Source organism: Neodiprion pinetum, chromosome 3, assembly GCF_021155775.2.
Source record: "Neodiprion pinetum isolate iyNeoPine1 chromosome 3, iyNeoPine1.2, whole genome shotgun sequence".
Lineage (NCBI taxonomy): Eukaryota > Metazoa > Arthropoda > Insecta > Hymenoptera > Diprionidae > Neodiprion > Neodiprion pinetum.
In genome coordinates, this window is record NC_060234.1 from 28,187,882 (window position 1) to 28,208,859 (window position 20,978).

A 20,978-nucleotide genomic window follows, 5' to 3' on the forward strand; every position below is an offset into this window, starting at 1 on the left:
CCGATTATGCAGCAGCTGCCTCAATCAATCAATTATTGCACCTTAGTGAACACCGAGTTAAATTTATGCAATATATACATTTCGTCGAGAGACGGTATTATAGGTATGTATTCTATGAAATAGATGAATAAGCAATATTCGCAATAAAAATCATAGTACAGCCAGATGTTGACGATATAACATTACAGGTGGGAATGAACAATAGGTCGTAATGAAAAAATTTCATTTTCGAAATCAGTCTTACTCATACGCTGATAACCATCTTCAGGTTCCCAGATGACCATTAAATTGGAACACTCGTCGGCGATTTTCGGTCACATACTAAACGCAATTCTTAAGTCGTCTGTCTTTGTTATGCATTATACATATTGTATTATATAACCTATACACACACGACCAAAGAATTGCAATTATTATGAAAAATATATAACGACCCTGAACTGTTGGAAAATTGAAATTTAATGGTCATATAGGATCCTGGAGATGCTGTCCCTTAGAAACGTAGTTTGTTTAGGTGGGTTTTCACAATTTTAGAATCAAATTTCTCAGCGTACAGAAAAGACTGATTTCAAATATGAAATCCTTTCGCTCCGCCCTAACGAATGGCTGCGGAACAATATACCGATATTACAACTTTTACAACGATACAAGTTGTTGGTGTATATTGTTTTTTTTTTTTTTTTTTTCGTGAGCTCACCTGAAAAATGGTAACTTTTTTTAGGACGGACAAATTGACGTGCAACGCGAGCTCAGTCTTTAATTTATCTGGTAGCAATCCTAGTGCCGTGTTGATGTCACCTCCGCCTTGAATTCTTCCGCGTGACCAGCTGTAATCGTACCATCTTAACACTCTTCTTTTCATGCCTCCGGGAACCTTGTGGTGCCTCATATAAGTCTTGGCACCGTCCAGTAACCTTTCAAATTCCAAACGATTGGCGTTTCTGTTCGTTATTACGTTGCCAACTTGCCCGACGATGGTAGCGAATATGAACACTCCGATGAGGTAGCTGACAATGGTGAAGACGTACCTGCGAACCAGTGGGAGAATCAATCAGTTGAGTAGGTAAAGTTGCTGCGGTATGGCGAGCGGCCCCCGCCGGAGCCTTTCTTCACCTCTTCTTTAACATCATTTTTTCCATTATCTTTCTTAGACTTGCACTGTTCACTTCATTCTTATTCCCTTATTACTTGCCTGCTTTTTCATCTCGTTTTTCAAATTTTCCTCGACTCGTTTATCATGTTACCGTATGCTCTTTCAAATAGGTATACCAGTATTCATAGTCATGGTATACGGTTCACCGAATATTCTACGTTTCAAATAATTCTTTTAGTTATTACAACAGTCTAAGAAACACGGATTCCTTAGGTCAAACAAATAAAGGAAGCACTGTGTTCACGAATTTTGAAACTGTCGTCAACCTTGGCCCAAACTTTATGTCTACTTGGTTATATACGCTGTTTCAGGTACTGGTCAGCGAAAGAAGGTTTGAATTAAATATCTCATGTCCCGTGGAAGTCCCGATGCGTAGACTGCGGTACCAATTATGAAGTGTACGAAGTAGAGGTTGCGAATTGTCTCGTGAATATGAAATTGGGATCGAAATTTACATAAGCAATTACTGAAAGTAGTCTCCTAGCGTACCTGTCGGTATACTGTTCGTCCTTAGCAGGATGTCTTATGCAATTCTAGGGTAAATACACGATCCTACGGTGAATTAATTATGCCAACGTAATGAGATTACCTCACAGTGAGATCCTGACAATTTGCCTTGACGCAGTGAGGTTTAACCATCTCATCTCTGTTCTTAATGAGTCGAGTAAAAGCGTTTATATACCCATTATCCGATGTTCTTGGTACGGGCATGTTACGTATCTCATCCTCCGAAATTATTTCACGATCGTTGAATCGTTATCGTTTTCACAAGCGAGTCTTCAACGAAACTACATGTGACTATGAATACTGGTGATCGGATTCTTTTAGACTAAATATGTTTCTTCAACGTTTTGTGAAAAAAGGTTGTCTTATATATTTTGGGAACGATACAGATACCCTCCGTTATGCTTGAACTGCAGAAGCCGGGACAGTCGGCCACGTCGAGCGAGGCTCCGGGGATTGCCACCCGCCATGACTCTGCCAACACAACAACACGCCACTCACCATTCTAATTCCTAGGCACTAGTTTTCTATGAGAAATGCAAGAGGTAACGGAACCGTGGCAGCGGTAAAACTTAGGAGGAATTATTGTTCAGCTGGGAATTTTAACGTGCGCGTGTTGGAATAAACTGCCACAATCCTTTGGGACGTGATATTTGGAGCAAAAGTGACGACGGTCGTTCCGTTACCTCTCAATGTTGGATGATAAGATACGGTTAACTCCAAGCGAGGAGGAATCTATATGGTGAAAACGAAAGTGAATATAGTTATAAGTAAAATTCACTCACTCGGCGTTAGTTTCTGGCGTAGGCAAGTCACCGATGGTAGTCAACGTTAGGGTCGACCAGTAAAGGGATCCCAAATATTTTCTGGTCAGAGTGGCGTATTCTCCTGGCCTGTAAGGATACACCCAGTCTCCTTGGAAGCCTTCAGCTTCGCTTAGTAAATAATAAAAACATCCAAACCAATGAGCGAGTATTAACAGAATGTGAATTAGATTTAAAACTCTCCAGAAGTTTGGGTATACTGTTCGCGATTCCACCATGTAATAATAGTCGTACACTCGATAAACTTTTAAAAATCTAGGAAACCTTAACAACGGGTTACTGCCGAGATTCACTTGCAAAAGGTCCAACGGCAGCAACGCGAGTAAATCCAGTATGAACGATTTCGACTTGAAGTAGTGTCCGGCTAATTTTTTACTGTTATACACCATGAGTCCTTGCTCAAGGTAGCCGGTGCGAAACTGCACACCAACGTCGAGAAAAAAAACTACATCGGTAAATCCGTCACATGCTAGCCAAGCAGCCGGTGCCAAGGCTTGGAGTTCAGGTAAACTTTGTCTCACTATCAGTGTCCATAAATTATATAGAACGCAGGTTGACAAAAGCATCAACCAGTAATAATAGAAGTTTTCGTCTGGATTCACGACAGTTTTTGGCGGGCGTTGCGTCCTCCGAGGACGTCTTCTGCGAACACCCGAATCCTTGTCGTCCGTTGCATCGCCTTCACCTTCAGCGGTGTCCAAAGTTTCCTGACTTTCCGGTATTTGTCGGGTGGAAAATCGCTTCAGGAACGAATCCTCGCGCTTCAATGGAGGCTTCTTTTGAATTGTTGATATTGCCGATGACAGCTGAACCGTGGTTCGCAGTTTCATCCACCGCTGGTTACTCTTCGTTCTATAAAAGTTAAAGAGTTCCATTTAAACGATACTTTAGTCAAAAAATCACGACGCGTCAATGCAATCACACTAATTTTCTTCAAAGTCGCATTACGTAACCAGCCAATCGTTTAGATTCATCATTTATTCCTGTATGCGAACCAAGAGCACTTCGTAAAAAGATCTGCTGGACACCACAACATAAAACTCTGCTTTTCCAAATCTGCACCTACTTCAACCCCCGAATTCCTATATCTCACCGAAATGATTCGACAGATATTAAATGGAAAAATATCGCTGTCGATGTCGACGTTCGTGGAATGAGGATGCAGCAAGTACTTTTCGTTTTTTCAAATGATTCTGCAATGAAAGCACATGGATATGTTCCACGACGTGCCACCAATGCGGGAGCGTGATTCCGAGCACGTTAAGGTAAAATTTACACTCCGTTGAAGGAGAAGACTTGAGTTGTGATAAAATTCTACGCGTCAGCTCGAACGGTTATTTCACATCTCCGACCGAAAGACACTATTCGATTTTATGGCTGACTTGGGAGAGCCACAGTATTCAAGGCACGAGTCGAACAAAGTATACGACAACCACGATACCCGGTACCATCACTATCTAATTTAAACCGCGCGTGGGATCAATTTTTCAGTATCGTGCATTGAAAGCCCCACATAGAGGAATATCGGAACGAAGCGATAATTATCGTCGTTCGTATCAGCGATTCAGAATTACCTCTTCATCGCCTCCAAGCAACGACATCGTAATTTTTATTTCTTTCTCAGCTTATCTAAAAGTTTATCTGCAAATGCGGGCGGATCGAAGAGGTCGAATCCGGGTCTCGTAAGTTAAACCATGTCCAATTTCCTGACCCAAATGCAACTCAGCAACATTTTTTCACCGGACCCATATCCCCGATGGGGAACCATAAACGTGTAAATGTGCACGGTCATGGCCGAGGGGCGCACATAAATCGTGAATCTTGCATCCGATCAAAGTAGACAAATACATTGTGCGTCAAGACTGCGGCGACGTGAAGAACTCAAGCTTTATGTTACATAAAAACAAGATAATCAAATACTCCTCCGACAGTTATATGTATCAGTATAGAAACGCATAGAATCTCTTTTCATTCTTTTCAATCTGATAGTCGTAACAACAATTTGTAATAAACAAAGCGCAAATTATGCAGCTTGTCTATCTATGATTCGAGATAGATGACAAGTAACGAGTGCTTGGAATTGCTGCCTATATATTCTTCAATATCAAATGAATTATCTATTTCTATTTCAAACTAATCTACGGAAAATGCACAAAATATTGTACGACATGCATGTTTCTAAATGTGCATTGATGTTAGTGTCTTTCTAACGAGGTGTTGTAATTACGTATGTTGTTGTCGGTTTTCGCGCAATACGCAGTGAGTGTATTGATGCATTTTTTATTGCGCCTCATTCAATCGCTGTCCCAATCGAACATGATTCGATGATCGGTCGAAACCGACAGAAGCTGAGAATTATCAGCATCGAATTTTGATGCAGTTACAAACCAATTCGTCGGGCTTTTAATCTGTCATCAACCCGTTCACGATTCAGGCTTGGTAAATAATTTCCGCGAATAAATTACCATCGCGAAAATTTCGCAACGTTACGAGAACTCGAAAAATTGGAGCGTGACCGCAAGGGTAATGTGAAAATCAGACGTACATATCGGGATCGACCAGACGTGTGCATCGTAAAGCGAATTACGAGCGTACAAAGCGGAAAACACGTATACAACTAGGTATGAATTAATCATTTTTCTCCTCGCAATAAAAACAAAAAACGCCGAAACTCCTCGTGCTATATCGCGTTGTTGGCGAATCTTAGCAAAAAAAAAAAAAGAAAAAAAAGGGGTGAACCGCGCGAATGAGTCAGCGAAAAAATACTCGAGCCAAGAGCGGATATGACAACGCTTGTCACGGTGTTGAGGGGCTGAAAAACTGAGTGGCGAATCCGACGTGACCGACAAATGAACAAACGATTGATTAGTGTAAGGATGATTGACAGTCAAGTTGTGGAACGCGAAAATTTCAGCTTGTGAATTGAACGGTAGATTTACCTCCGCAGAAATTCGCAGACGTGAGCTGCTGCGGAGAATATGAAGCAAAACAAGATATCGTCAAATTTATTTTTGCCCAATTGACAAAAGCTTAGAGCCGACCCATTAGCTACGTAACATTTAGTTCTTAATGCACGTTACAGTGAGCATGACGAACGGGCTTCGTCTGTGAATTAATTTGGTGTCCAGGATTTTTTATATCTCATACTCTTGGTCATACAGAAGAACGATGTTAATCGTGTAACGAGCGCATATGTTCGTTAGAACCTAATGGTTACGAAAATTATGCACGCGTGTAGATATATGAGATATTGTTAATTTTGGTAGTGTAGATCATGATATAATACATAGGTTTCTTCTAATTAAAAGTTTTTTTCGATCTTATTCTATTGCTATGAGCATGCCGTAAAAACCTTCGCGTGAACCAATCAATTTAGTTAACAGTATCTAATTATTATTAATCCAGCAAGCTCTAATTAAATTAATTCAATTGTAGAGTTGAGATGAAATGAAATTTTAATGAAAGAGTTCAAAGTGAACGAGAGCTGAATAAGTTGGTTAGCCAAAGAGTCAGATGGATGAGAGACAGACGGATAGACAGAAAGAGAAACACAGACAGATGGACGTGACAGAAGATAGAGCATAGACAACAGAGTTAAGTAATACTGGCGATTACAGTTTCTAGTACGTACTCGTAAGTAACATTTCTCACTCTTCACAAATATGCTACATAAACATACCTTAGCACTTTAACATCGTAAAAATATATGCGCCGCTTGTCAGACTTTTCAAATACTACCTATATGGTGCTATTACAACGGAGGCACGGGTGTACACTTTAAAATACAAATAAAATTGAGCAAGCAGAAGGTTTTGTGAACCGAGTTGAAAGTTTCTATAAATTGATGCATTTTAAAGTGTACACATCCCGCAAATGAATTTCAATATCAATTAATCTCTGTATCGTCGTCATTTTAGATCGCACAATCATGTACCAGTTTTCAAAGACCTTCATCTATTTGTCCTTAGATTATATATTCATGCATCGAAAGAGAACTTCATGATTCCTTCGTCTTCGATCAGCCTGATTATTGATCTGCCCTTTCTCTGCACTGTATAACGGACTTTTTATTATTGAACAGATGAAACTCCTGTACTAAAGTTAAACGGGCAAGATGAGAAGAGCCTTGAGAGGGTGAGTGTAGTAACAGTGAAATAAATTATTCTAATTAATTAATATCCGAATCAATAAAACTGAACGAATGTGTATGATGTCATTTGAGGGGAAAAAAGCAACGAAACTAGCACAGTATTAGTACGGCAATGAATGGAATCCCCCATTTCCGGCACAGAAATAATTCAATTTACATAGTACGTGAAAATTTAATTTAATTCTTTTGTCAATGATTATCCGCGTGAAAGATTTTCTACACCCAATGGAACGCCGTGAAAGTGTTATAATCGTATGAAAAAATTCTATTCCTATAAAACAGTACTGATAAATGTGTACTGAATTCAACGCTGTTATTGTATGTTTATTAACGATTGTGTACAGCGATAAGTAATATCGCATGGGAATGATAAAATTTATTTATAAAATTGAGCAGATATTAAACAGTTTTTACCCTTGCCTGACTTTCAGTTATAATTTTCAGTTTTCCATTGGTTTATTATTTTTTCGAATTTTCGTAACATACATAGATACACGACAGCATATTTCTAACAATTCATTAAACAGCTGTATTATATACTTTACGAAATTTCTTTCGGATCTACTGCATTTTCCTATCTACTATACGAAGCATTTTGGAAAGTAGACGGGGTAGCACAAGTTAGTTCTTTCATTTTTGATCTGGCATATATAACTTGTCATTGGAGGTTTTTATTACGTACCTACTCAATGGAACCGGCATCAGTGAATTCTGATAAATGACGAAATGACAAATTCAGTCATGCTCTAATCATTTACGGAAATTCTTAATTTTTGTAATCAACTAACAAATTACCATATTCAAATGCAATGATTCGGTTGTAAGGCGGTTCTAAGTTTAAGACTTTCGAGAAATCGTGAAAGCCTCCGTCACATAAGTCAAGAAAATGATCTCATAAGAATTTTTCCATTAAATTTCATCCACCGATGCGATAAAGGCTTTCCCTGACAAGTCTGAGACCCTAAAAATTGATATTAGGCCTACGAGGCAATTTTTTCTTTTCCAGAGCAATCGTTATCAATTGCCAATTATGAAACAAAGTTCACAGAGTTTTGATCCTTATAACCGTTGCAGATTTTTTTCATCAGTCTGAAAAAATGGAGTTCTTCGGGCGGGCAAAACTTTGCAATTCACGGCATTGAGTAAAGTTAATTCATCATAACGGTGCTCCGAAAGTTTACGGCTACTCCGATAGTCACGGTTTCATAAATCGAATCGTTGAATTTTTTAGCTACATTAAAAAATGGCAAGTAGCTCGAGTAGAAAAAATGAATCCCAATGGTTCAGTTCTTCCAAGGTTTCCGACGAATAAATACTCGTAAGACAAAAAATATCATTCAAGAGATCCAACCAGAAGCTACCTAAAGATTGCAGGATGTCCGGTCGCAGGGGTTCTTTACTTTACTGCATTTCTAAGAACATAAAACACTTCTGGCGAGGGTTCACGGTCGAGGGCAGAAACTTTGAATCCGACGCGCATACAGTATCTGACTTGCTTCGCGAAACATTTTAAGTCATACACATAGAGAAATTTCACGTATCCCCGGACTTGGACCCGACAGTTTCCGGAAGACCCTAAAATGTGCTACCCAGCATCCGTAACGGTGAGAGAAGGAAAATCGCATGGAAATGCGAGAGAAGACGGTACCAATAGCGGTACAGTCACGAAAACGCGAGCGTCCGTATGTAGTGTACAATGTGTTCTGTAACTCGGGCACAGGAAGCCGATAGTGGTGCTGTACGTGAAAAATGATGATGGTAGAGTGCGAGTGAAATTTTTCTCTCGCCTATACCGACGAAGTCATGAGGTGTGTCGCAAAAATGCGTGTCTCAAATGGGCATAAATGAATAACTTTGTTGCATCGCAGCTTCGTCGGTTATAACACGGGGTAGAGAAATTTCACAGATACTTTACTATCCTCATTTTCCATTGATCAACACCGATACGGACTTGCTACGCGCAAGTTACAGGTCACCCTGTATATACAAGTCAGATGTATGTTGCATATAAATCAGGGGGTTTACCACCCTTAAAATCTGTTTTACCCTACTCGCGTAATCTTGAAAAATCATTTGAAATATCCGAAATCCCCTGAAACCATGTGAAAGCTTTTGCAACCGTGGGATCTTGAAATCTGCCGCTAGACACAATCGGATGGACGGTTAATCCCCGGATGCAAATGCTGCGAATTACATATGCAGACCTAAGAGCGCATAATAGGTAACAGTAGAGTTGACAATCAGATGTATACAGGTATAACAAGAACAGAATAGTAGAGAATAGGTGGAAGTGTAGATTGTAGAAGATAGTCCAGAGTACCCGTGAGCCATGGGTGTTGCCTCGAATAGTGTTGTCAAATAGTGTTTGAAGGTCGAATTGAAGGTCGGAAGGTACCATCCATCGCAACAAGAACCCGGTACCTCTTGATCTTACGGAGTGAAGAATATAGGGTCATCACGGCACGGACGTTGCTCCATTTTTGCGAGCCTCGCGTGCATCGTGGCCGTTTCGCAGCTTCGGCAACTGCAGCTTCGCCTGCACTGTCCAGAGAGTTGGACGCGGTTGATGTCGCGGCAAGCCCGTTGCTCATTGATTTCCGGAGCGAAGCTCGGCGACGATACCTTTCCGATGATCTGCGAATAACATACAATGCCCCTGCAGTGGGCTGGCTGTTCCTCCATCTGTCTACCTGTTTCGGGCGCTGTGCCGTGTCCTCGTTTGTTCATTTTCAAATTTAACGTTCAATATTTATACCAAGTAAATAGCATCCTGATTCGTTATGCACTCGAAGCTCGATCAATAAATTATGAATCAACCGTTACGTGTCGGTGGCACAAATTTTTAAAACAACCAGCCAATCGTTATTACTCGTAAATATCAAATACCTGAATTCAATTTCGCGAGAAGGGAGAGAGAGAGAGAGAGAGAAAAAAAAAAAAAAAGAATCAGGACTTTGCAAAAATTTGGCACGCAATTAAATCAATTGCAAATTATACTCAACAGCTCGCTGTTTAGTATACTGAAAAGCCTCGCTATAAAATTTTATCACCGTTGTCTGATCGCTTATCTTCTCCTCTTTCTTCTACTATCTTTATTATCGGAAAATTACACGGGCGGACAAATAATCGATCCTGGCAAGATGTCCTGTGCTTATTTACCCGTGAGTGCGTGTCTCTCGTTCTCGTGATATAGGGTATAAGTCAATTATTGCTTCCTGTTTACCCCAGTTACACGTAATACAATTCAATGTAACTGCCTCACGTTGCTTTATCCGACCATGTGATTGTACTTCTTTTTCTCTATCGATCGACATCAGGCGTATCCGTTCAACGGGCAATAACAAGGGGATAATCTAAAGTGTACTAAATTCTACAATAAACTAAACCTGGGTATGTGGATAAAATGGACACATGACGTGACAGATGATAACTATGGTCAGGACAATCACAAGCGTGAATATGTAAATAATTAAATATATATGTAATTTGGTTAGCCAATGTTTCGTTAATTTTTACGTGGTAGAGGGTGGTTCCTAAGCCCGATGAGAAGCTCTAGGAATTCTGGATTAATAGACCATGCATGTACAGGTAGACTTCCTCGCCCAATCTATTAATACCATTACCTAATTGATGGCACAAAAACTGACGTCATTCCGATTCCCATCCACGTGTTTCTCATCCGCACAATTTGCAATTGAATTCCTACGTAGAATGCACGATTCGAATATCGCATTACTGATAAACGACAAGCAAATAACATAATTAACGACCTCATATCCTCGCGCCAAACGATTTCACCGTGAATTTATTACCCCCGGTACACCTGCTCTCTCATTTTCATCACAAAATCGAATTATTACGAAGGTACAGAATCGCGCCTCAGGCTCGGCCCGCTTTTTTTCAACCCCTTGTGAGGAACTCACTCACCTCGATCCACCCTGCCGTCGACTGCTGCTGTCATCCTCGTCGTCGTCTTCGTCGTCTCGGGATGTGGCCAAGGAGTGAGGAACCGAGGACGGCGCGCTGCTCCCCGAGTCTGGCCCTGGGACCATCCTGGATCCAGGCCCTGACCCACAACCCGACCCGCCAGGCTTGTGACCGTGGACTGATGGTGGGGCCAGCCCACCCGCCCGGCCCGCGTCGTTCTCCGCCCGATCCACCTGATGGCAATGCGATTCTAACTCGTTTCAATTTTTTCCAACCCACTTATATTCGCCTTCAATTATCGACTTTCAATCAATCGCTCCGTTGGTGATATCATTATATTTCCGCTCGAGTTAAGGAGGTCGGTCGGCCAAAAATCCTTACTTTTTATTCATTTTATTACGAGATGGTCTTACATCGAAGAATTGTGAAATTTATTGTGCTTGCAGGCTACGAGGGTTCCTTCAAGTCGCACAAAACCAGAAAGTATTGGATTATAAACAATACCTTAAATGTCGACGCCACGGTTCAGATAGCTTCAAGATGGTTGGAAATCTGGTGGATTCGTTCCATTTCATTTTACGATGACTAATTTTATTCGGAAGACTATCTTCTACAAACTACTGAAACGGATTATCTTTTTTTTTCAGCAGTCAACTTGATCTTCTCGTTTCAATAATAATCAACAACCACGGAATGTTGTAAAATTAAATATTTAACGGTACGCAAACGAGATTTGAAAAAAGTCTATCCGCTGATTTGTAGAAAATAATCTCCTGAATAGACTGAAATCGGATGAATTTACGTGTAGATTTTTAACGATTTTCAAGCGATTTGAAAAGAAGCATCAGTATCTAAGATTTCGTTTCTAATTCCATTATTTTCTGTTTCTGTATTCTTCAAAAGATCTTCGGTAACTTAACTTATGAATATGATATTTTGCCAAATATTAATGAGTTGCAATTTACAGCTATTTCTTAATAAAACTAATAAATAGTATCGATGCTTAGCCAACCAGCTTCCTTAAACCACTCGTCGACCTGGTGGAAAAGCTCAACCCGTCTAGAGTTTCAATTCGTAATTCATTCAACGAAGGCGAATTCCACCCTGCATACTGCTATTAATCAAAACAAGCCCAACGGCACGCTGATGACTATCCTGACCTAAAATTCATTCTCTGTATGCAACGAAGCAGTTGGCCATTCATAGAGCTCGCTATCAGTCCGTCAGTAAAACTGAGAATCCAACCTTAGATTAACGCTAGGAAAGTTACTCCGCAGCCCAGCAAACTCCAGTTTTCGATTCACGCTTCTTGGGTTTGATTAACCGTGACTATAACTCGACTATCAGGTCATTAGATTAGCCGAGGATATTAATTTATTGTTTTACTTGAACAATACAGGAGTGTATTACAATACAGGCACCTGATTAACTTCGAACAAACAGTTTCTATACAGCGAACGTGAACTTCGCTTGATACGATTAACATGATATTTTAACATAATTGAGGAAGTGACGAGAGAGAGAGAGAGAGAGAGAGAGAGAGAGAGAGTTCAGAAAAATTCAATACAAATTGTACGCATAAACGCGAGCTTTTTTTCGCCAGCCGAATGCCAAGGATTGATAGAAAATCGTAGGATTTGGAATATGACGCTATTAATTAATTTTAAAAGCACTTAATTTTTCGCGTCAATTCACCCGTAATTAAGTATAAATTGCCTGCGGTAGACGAGATATCTCTCCCTCCATTATAAACCTCCTTATATACATATAGTAAAAACGTTTATACTCCGAAGAATTCCTATTAAACCGCAAATTAAAATGATAATTAACAAGCGTTAGCCAGCCGCTGGTAAAGTCAACAGTATAGTCCGAGAGTATCTATTGTTTCGTGAAAATAATCAAACCCCATACAATTTTCACTGGATAATTATTGACTCGCTATGGGATAATCAAACGCGTTTCTCTGCAGCTACTCGTGATAGCAACGAAATTGATATTTACGAGGTATAAGCGTCCTCCGCAATGAGCCTGATTGTATCGTGTCCGTGCTGCATCCGATAATCCAGTTGCATCATAACCGCGCCACTTGACAATCGCCATAACTTGTTCGAATTTATTAATAATCTTACTGCCGAGTATTACCGCTCTTCTTAATATATAATATAACGCCTCATGCATAGGAGAGAGAATTATCGTACAGTAAAGGATTTCGCATGTCTAATTTTTCGTCACATTAGGTTCGATCCGAGAGAAACTGAATCCCACCGAATTGCGCGTTTTTCTCGCTGCAAATCTCAACCGCATATTCGTGTAGGTACTCTTTGCATAAAGGCAATGCATTCAGCTTATTTGGGTTACTCGGCTGTACAACATATTACCTTGACATGAATGCTACGATTTACGACGTTTCCTGCACGAATTTGAGTCTCGTTCGTGCTGATATGGCAGAAAAATTTGAACACCTTACCAAGAGGCAAAAGGTCACTGTAACATTACATCGAGAAAAAAAGTACACTGGGCTCGAAATGAGGCTGCGAAAGTCTCGCTGAACACTGATTCATTGGGCACGGCTCGATTGATCGAGTTCGGATTTACTTTGCATTTGCGTAAGCTAATTAAACATCGATAGAAAGGAATAAATCCACCGCGACTCATCGGGAGCAGGAAAAAAAACCAATTTATTAACCTAATTTCTTGGTATACTATCGTGATCTGATCTGAAAAAGACTGTTCCTACTGAAAAATTTCAATCAAGCGCAACGAAGCGAAGAGTTTGTAAAACGTTTCATTGAACAGCCCGCAATATGAAATGATTGTCTATATTTGTTCAAGAGAAAACTGAATACCATTTACCTCTGTGCCAAATTTTAATTTATCGTGTTCAATTGAATCGCTCATAACCGGCATGAGCTTTCCATAAAATTAATTGATTGATTCGAATTCGCTTTTATTGTCCGAATGGAACGTACGAGGAGGATTATTTGTACGATAGAACCGGTGTCTGTTTGAGTTCTGTTTTAGATTTATTTCTGGTTCGCACACAGCTTAGACACGTCGAAATTCATTCGATATCTTGTGTCCACAATCGAATCTAAGCAAATGTTGGACTCCGTCCAAGAAATCGTTGTGAGCGGTGAAATTTTTCCTTTTATACCATTCCCAAACAAGATTCTTTCCAGCATGTAGGATCAACGATATAATTTGGTACAATATTCACGTATCCGGAGGAACGTGCGTCTCTCGCTTTCTGATCGCCTGCCTGACGAGCTCACTTATTGGTCTCCCAGCTTAAATTGGATTCAGCTCAATTCCGTGACGTTCAAAGTTTCGCGAAAGGTATTTCGAGGTTGCGTGAGGCACGTGAATAATTGAAATTTCCCGACACTGTTACGGGACATCATCGGTACTAGACGAAGGTTTCAGTTTTCCCGTAAAGTCAATCACTGCCCGAGTGAAAAATTCATTTTCATGCCGGTAACATTGGTGATATTAATTTTATCGATCCCATCTACCTGATTGAATTCACGAACCGTGAAATTGTTTCGATTTTTATTCACGGGATATATGTAATGAAATTTTTGTAATTGGATCAAACTGCGATCGTTATAGTACTTCAGGAGCAAATAATCCGTTTCAAAGACCTTCGAGAATGGGGGAAAGAAAGCCAAGCAATGGGGGGAAAATTTGCTAAATTCACCCCATCGCGAAATGGTCAAGAAAAAATTTTGTTGCGAATTCTCCGTGCGCGCGATATGTAAATATATACTTTGGTGATGATCCTCCCGAAAAGCTCGAATATCACGAGTGTTCCATGGATGAAATTGATTCGCAACGCTCTTTGAGCTTCGGTCACAAGCTTGAAAAACATTCCCATCATCTTCCCTACGACATACGTGACTTTCGTAGTGTGACGTTCAACGGCATTCGGACAAGCTCCACATGGAGCCGGTGGATGAAGGGCTAAATTGTCCGTCAGTCAGGAACACGCAAGGCGTGTCGAGTGCGGTTTGAGAGGTGTCCCTGCATCCCGAAATCGGTCGACACCGAAAATTTAACCCCAGAAATCCCAGACGAACAATCCCAACAACGCAGAGGCGGGTTTTAGATTGAATTTTCACACGAGACGGAAGTCTTGTTGGATAAAGGGCGAGCCTCGTAGGGAAATCCTCCACACCCTCTTCCTCACCCTGTGGTATCGTTATTTGTCCTCTTCCTCTTCCTCGGCTTCTCGTCCTTTTCTTCCGTCACGTCACCCAGATTTCCCTCTCAGGGATATTGCACTTCAGCCCGTATACGTACACAATCTTCCCAAAGGTTCCTCCGGGACCTAAACTATGCCACTGTTTTACAGCGTTCGTCAACCTCTCCTCTGCACGTATATATATATTATACCTATGCAAATGCTTCACGTAACGGGGGTCGCTTAAAGCGGCATTAAATCCCTGTGGCTACCCCTCTGCTGCTGCAGCTAACAATAAACGGTTGAAAATATTTCATGATGTAACACCGGCCGGCTATGGAAAAATTAGGGATGGTAATTGGGGGAATGGATCCCTGAAACGGGGGTAGGGGAGGTTTACCGGAAAGTACAGTTTTACGGAAAACTGTGACTAATGAAAAGTACCAAAGTGGTTTACGAAATTTTCCACTTCGGTTAATCTAGCCGATACCGATATTGCTTTTACTGTATTGCAAAGAAGAAGACGGTACATGGGTAGAAGAAAAAGAGCAGATATTACTCAAAACTACAGAAAAAGAGGGAAACAGCAAGGCTTTTGGTAAACAATATTCGTGTCAGCTATATTTTTTGGTATAAATATCGCTGATTTTACTCTGCACACAGTGATTTTCACGGTTTCTAGGGTAAATTTTGTATTTTACGAAGTAAAGTTTACCAAAAAACCTGACGTGTCCCTCTTTTCTTGCCATTTTGAGTAGAATCTTCTCTTTTATTCTTTCCGTGTTCAGCTGAATGTGATTTTAACTTGGACTTTTTTTACGGACATGGTACATCGAAGTTACGTTTTCTTGTTTACAGTTTTTTAACCCGTACACTACGCTGGAGACTCCACATCAAAAACAGAGATATCAAATAACGTGAAAAATCCTGGAGTACTCTTTAAGCATTACATTTCAACACAAATTATTTATTTCAATAAAATGAAGTGTTTTAATATGGGGAAAAAATCATAAAACATCAAAATACCGGAAAATGGATCATTCTACTCAAATAATTATAACACAACAAATTTTCAATATTTTGAGTTGAAAATTAACCGATAAACTCTCAAGACATAGATATTTGAAAAAAAAAATAGGGAGATACTCCACAATGGAAAAAAAGGTATTTGAGTTTTTGAAAAATAATGAATGAATTAACGGTTTTTACGATCTTTTTTTATTTATCTTGGATTAAAACAGATTATTTTGGATGTTTTTCATATGGAATTTACGGTGAACATACCGTGGGGTCATTTTAACCCTGGTGCGCAGCGTATGGGTTAAAGGGACTAGTATTTCGCGATAACTAATTACAACAGAAATCAAAAATTCATTTTCTCAGCCAGCACTATGTATTGTGGGGGTTTTGGAAAAATCATAGTCAACTGATGTTTACCGTTTGAACATCAAAAACCACATTTTACTTCATTAATTCATGGGCCGTACGCAGCATTAATTTTTCAGTAAAAGATTGAAGGCTCATCGTAAGTCCAATTTCACTTCATGAGGTAGTTACTCTTTACAAGGTATGCCACTTCCGTTTAAGTGCAGAGATTATTTTACTTCTCACTTTTGGCTAAGTTATGCGTGAAACTAATATACGTCTTTTTTCTAAATTTTCATCAATGTTCAGATTATAAACGAGATTATTAAAATTTTTCCGCTGATTCTTGTACTAGAGCAAAAATGGTTTTCTAAAGAGAAAACTGAGTACCTTGTGAATCAAATCGGACTAACGGTGATAATTTTTAACTTTACGACAAGTAGCTAGTTTTGCTAAAAAATGGTCTATGAATTCTTCATGTTCCTGAACCTTGTATCCATGAATTAACTGTATAAAATATGGTTTTAATATTCAAGCAGTAAATATCGAGGAAGAATTTTTTGAAAACGTCAGAATATATAGTATGTACCTATTTGAGAAAAAAGTAGATAAATACGGATACAATTCGGTTCGCTACCCACTTTCTCTCGATCTTTCGATGGGTGTCTCGTACTTGCATGAGAAACTTGACCATTCGGCTTTGTAAATCCAGGTAACTACGGTACATAGTTAAAACTGCTGCAGGAATGCTAAGAACGAACAGACCTGCAGAGTAGTTTCAGCAACTAATATCTTACCGTGGAAAGTACATATTATGCTATACCTAAGTGCACGTTTGCTCCGTACGTATTGCGCCCGTGGGCAGAAGACAATTAATTTGAGCGTGGCTTCGTGCGAGGGAAATGCTGAAGCTACGTTATCGTGAAATTCTCGAAGCCATGACAGATTGATTGACAGGTATTGGGCAATTTTCAAAATGAGGTAATTCGCGTTTGGTGAATCTTTCCCGGGTACTATTTTAAACTTGTGTTAAGGCAGCAAAGGTCAGGACATTTTCGAAGGTTTCCAGTCTCCAAACACCGGCACCGTCGATATTTCGTCGTTTAATCGAATTCCATTCGAGTTAATGTGTTTAAGAATATTTCCTCTTTTACTGCTCTTATCGAGTTTCAATTCCCGGCTCGTCCATTTAACGTAAATGATGGAAGTGGTTGGCTCGAGTTTATGTACCCGGTACGCGAGTTGGCGGAAAGATTAAGCGAACGAAAGCATGTCAGGTCGAAGTCTGAAGGTGATTAAGGTATGGCTACATCGAGTCAGGCTAATCAAAATTATCTTATTAACGAAAAGTCATTAATATCTAAAGAAATAAAACACCAAGATGAAGAAAAGTTCCTCAAGAACAGCAGGGCGCGTTTTTACTCCCTAAACGGGAAAACGATGTCCTTTGTCCATGCTTTACGTTTTGAGGGTGTTCAGCGCAGCGGGGTTCACGTTGCTTTGTAAACGTCCTTCTAGACGTGCTTTCGTCGTGTGTGTTTTAGCTGTCCATTTACACAATGTTACAGGATGTCAGGATCCCCGCTGTGGAATTGGGTACGAACAGGACGACTCTTGATATTAGACGTCAGGTTATTTGAAACATTCTCGAGATTTCAGAGCAACCCCTCTAGCCGTTTTCACATGTATCACGTAGACTTGCAGAGAATTTCATACCTTATTCGAGCGCAGAAGTGTGTATGGGGTTGTGTTTCAAGGGGGTGGCGCACTAGATATCGAACCTAGTCTATGCCGAGTTGAGTAGTCGATTTGTATTTTCAGAATCCTCGTTTTACAACGGTCCTTCGATCTATCGACGTTCAACCTGTTGACAAAAGTTACAGGATCATTTGTCGTCGCAACGGACATTTGTTCTCTGCCTTTCGGTAGTTGCCGAAAAGTTGCTTGGCAAAAATTTCATTGTGGTTAGTTGAAATTTTTCATCTATACTTGACGCTCGTACGCTGATCAATCAATTGCAACAGAAGATGTAAACAGTGCAAACTAGAAGAAAATAAATTTTTCATACAATCAATTGGATAGTTTTAAGGACGGAGTAGCTGTCCAACGGCTTCGTGCAATGAACACTCTATCGACGAAGCAGCTAGTGCATAAATTGTGCGGCAATAGACTTGCAACCCATTTGCAGACTTCCATTAGGTTTTTTCGATGCCCGATATTCGAGAGGCGAGTAGTAACGTATCGCTGAATGCAATCGGAGTACTGAATATTTTAGATTCGGTTTGCCGATACGACTTTCTAGAAGGAAATATAGACTTGATTTTACAGCGACAGAATTTTATTCACTGATAACAGTTATCGAGTGACAGGCAAAGTTTGCCAAATGTCTTGCCAAGCCGTGATTCAATTCGCGACGCGTCTCGTACAATTTTTGATGTACAGGAGTCATATTACAACTATAACGTAACTTCGAATGTATCTTCCTGCAGTCTACGGATGCACACGACGATTTTACCCTGTACTATTCGCAAGAGCTTTTGGCTTAACGCCACCTTGCGGTACTGATTACATGAGTCTAAATATAAATGACGGCTCGAAGATTGACCTCCTTGGGTTTAAATGTCGTTGTAGGGGTCGCAAAAAAAAAACGAAGTAGAATATGAATGAATTAATTACACAGCAGACTGAATTATCTGCTTCTGGTTGGCGACCGCGCGGCGTGAAGAAAGATTCGAAACACTGTGTGTGTAGCGGCTCTGCTTTTTCCAGTATATAGATGTGTTCAAACTTGCTGAATTATTTATCAGGTATACATGACTAGGTATACATATATACACAATATCTGTACACATCCAAAAGCGAGGCTTGTCTGATTTTATTATGGTACCATTAAATTCAGTCTCTCTATTCGCCGGGTTGACACTCGAGAATTCGTCGCGTTCAAACTCCTGTATCTATTCTGATTTATTTATTTTTTTCTCTTCGGAGATTTTACTCCCAGAAGAGTATAGGTATGTACATATATACAGGTATAGGTATATACGCCGAGAAGCGGATTGTCCATGCTTGGGAAGCCCTCGACTCTCTTTTGCAAAATCTAGTCGAGTTTGCGGTTGGGGGGAACCGGATACTTAAGGCGCCTTAAGGACTTAAGAAACTCGGGACTGACGATGAAAGAATTGGCCAGAGAGAACGTTCCGAGTCTGAAGTAAGTAAGCTATACCATTTCACAGGAATTGAATTTTTCAATTATTATTCTTAGCTTATGGTAGAAAGAACGCGGTGATCGGTTAATGATGAAGAATTCGACACGATGGCTCCTTTCTCAATTGTACGATTCCAAATAAGAAGTGTTTATTCTCAAAAGTATTCTCACCCGCATACGTATCTTCGAGTCTTCAAATGAATACAGTTATTGGTTTCTATTTACGTATTTCATTATCGACTACCCACGGCTGTTTAGAATTTATAACAAACCGTGGTGACGAATTTTCTAAATAAAGGTACCAGTAAATCAGGAGCAACAGGACGACGTACTACAAAGATTATTGGTCCTTACTTGCTTAAAAATAATGGTCTCAGCCATTAAATGCATAATTATTCGAAGCGCGCGTTTCTCATTTAATTGTAAATCAGCGTACCAAATACAGAATCTTTTTAAATTGCGTTCATGAGGTGATTCCAAATGTATAACATGGTACCCGCCCACCCTGTTTCCTTCTACACGTTTCCTTCCCGTTCAGAACGTTTTTTTCTTTTTTTGTCTTACTCAAAAAGTAAATACCCGCAGCATCCAGGGTTTTTCGTATAAGCCACATTATACGTAGAGTGAAATAAAAAGTTGAGAACCCGTTATAAGCCGATCTTCTGGCAAGGGCGTAAGTCAAGATGCGCCCTTGTTATATCGACCCTCTCGATTCCTCTAAGACGTGAGGAGAAAAGCTTGTGGTGAAATTCGGCAACCTTTTTCCCCCCCGTCGAAAGAAACAACCCAGATGACACGAGCGACGTTGCGGTAAACACAGATGAATGTCTTTTTCGCAGTCGAGGTTGAAGTTCCAAAAAAGAAAGAGGGACAGAAGAAAAAAAAACCAAAAAAAAACAACTATTTTTGCATGTTACAGCGAGCCCGTGATTGTTATTTTATGAGACTGTGCCGGTAAATCTGATTGGAAATGTTTTTCAGTCAATACCAGGTGCTTAGAAGTTTGTTTATCACTCAATGGTACAATTGTATTCCATTGAAAAACGTCTTATATTTGAAATGGTAACCGTTCAGATGATATATCGGTATTGTACGCAAGCTATAAGCTAATATGAGTGAATATTCGTTCCGGAGTTTATTCTTTCTTTCTCTCATTTTTCTTTTTTGCCTAGTTCTCGTCGAGTGAAAAATTGGCATTTATCGAGCGAAACGAGATGCTAAAGGAACAACAGCGGAATGGATTGCCCGAGGTTTTAGTTCGGTTGAAAAAATTCGCAACCGCGCTTTACTCGGGCTGTACGAATTGCAACGACGACTGAGAAATCACCTTAATTGGGGGAGAAAACCCCGACTCTGCACAGCTAGTGGGAACTGAAAAAAGGGAGACGCAATGTTATATCTTGGGCTTCGCACTTCAATTCCCTCCCCCTCCCCCCTGCCACCGCGACCCGCCCGCCATTCATTTTGTTTTGCTTTATTTTCACATTTCTTATTTCCTTCACTCTTTTATTCTCTTCATTCCTTTTTCCAAGTGATGGAAACTCGCGAGGGGCGAGGGCGGAGAATTCCGACCTGTGCAAGTACCCTGAAACTGGAATATTTGTTGAATGAATTTATACGCGACTGCTAATAAGAGGTAAATTAGGGAAGAGAGCCCGACTCGCTAATTT

At 40.1% G+C, this 20,978-nt stretch overlaps 1 protein-coding gene across 3 annotated transcripts in view; it reads right to left on the reverse strand.

Annotated features, from left to right (window-relative positions):
- LOC124214581 (uncharacterized) overlaps window positions 1–20,978 on the reverse strand; it is a 55,939-nt gene that overhangs the window by 6,349 nt on the left and 28,612 nt on the right. For 2 of the 3 annotated variants that reach the window (XM_069134600.1, XM_046616985.2), the window contains 5 exons: window positions 10,559–10,791; window positions 9,053–9,265; window positions 2,443–3,333; window positions 2,051–2,131; window positions 698–1,028 (listed from right to left, as the gene is read on the reverse strand). In XM_069134600.1, the coding sequence (XP_068990701.1) occupies window positions 698–1,028; window positions 2,051–2,131; window positions 2,443–3,333; window positions 9,053–9,265; window positions 10,559–10,791 (1,749 nt within the window). The remainder of the gene's footprint in view (window positions 1–697; window positions 1,029–2,050; window positions 2,132–2,442; window positions 3,334–9,052; window positions 9,266–10,558; window positions 10,792–20,978) is intronic. The other variant, XM_046616986.2, reaches the window with a different exon arrangement.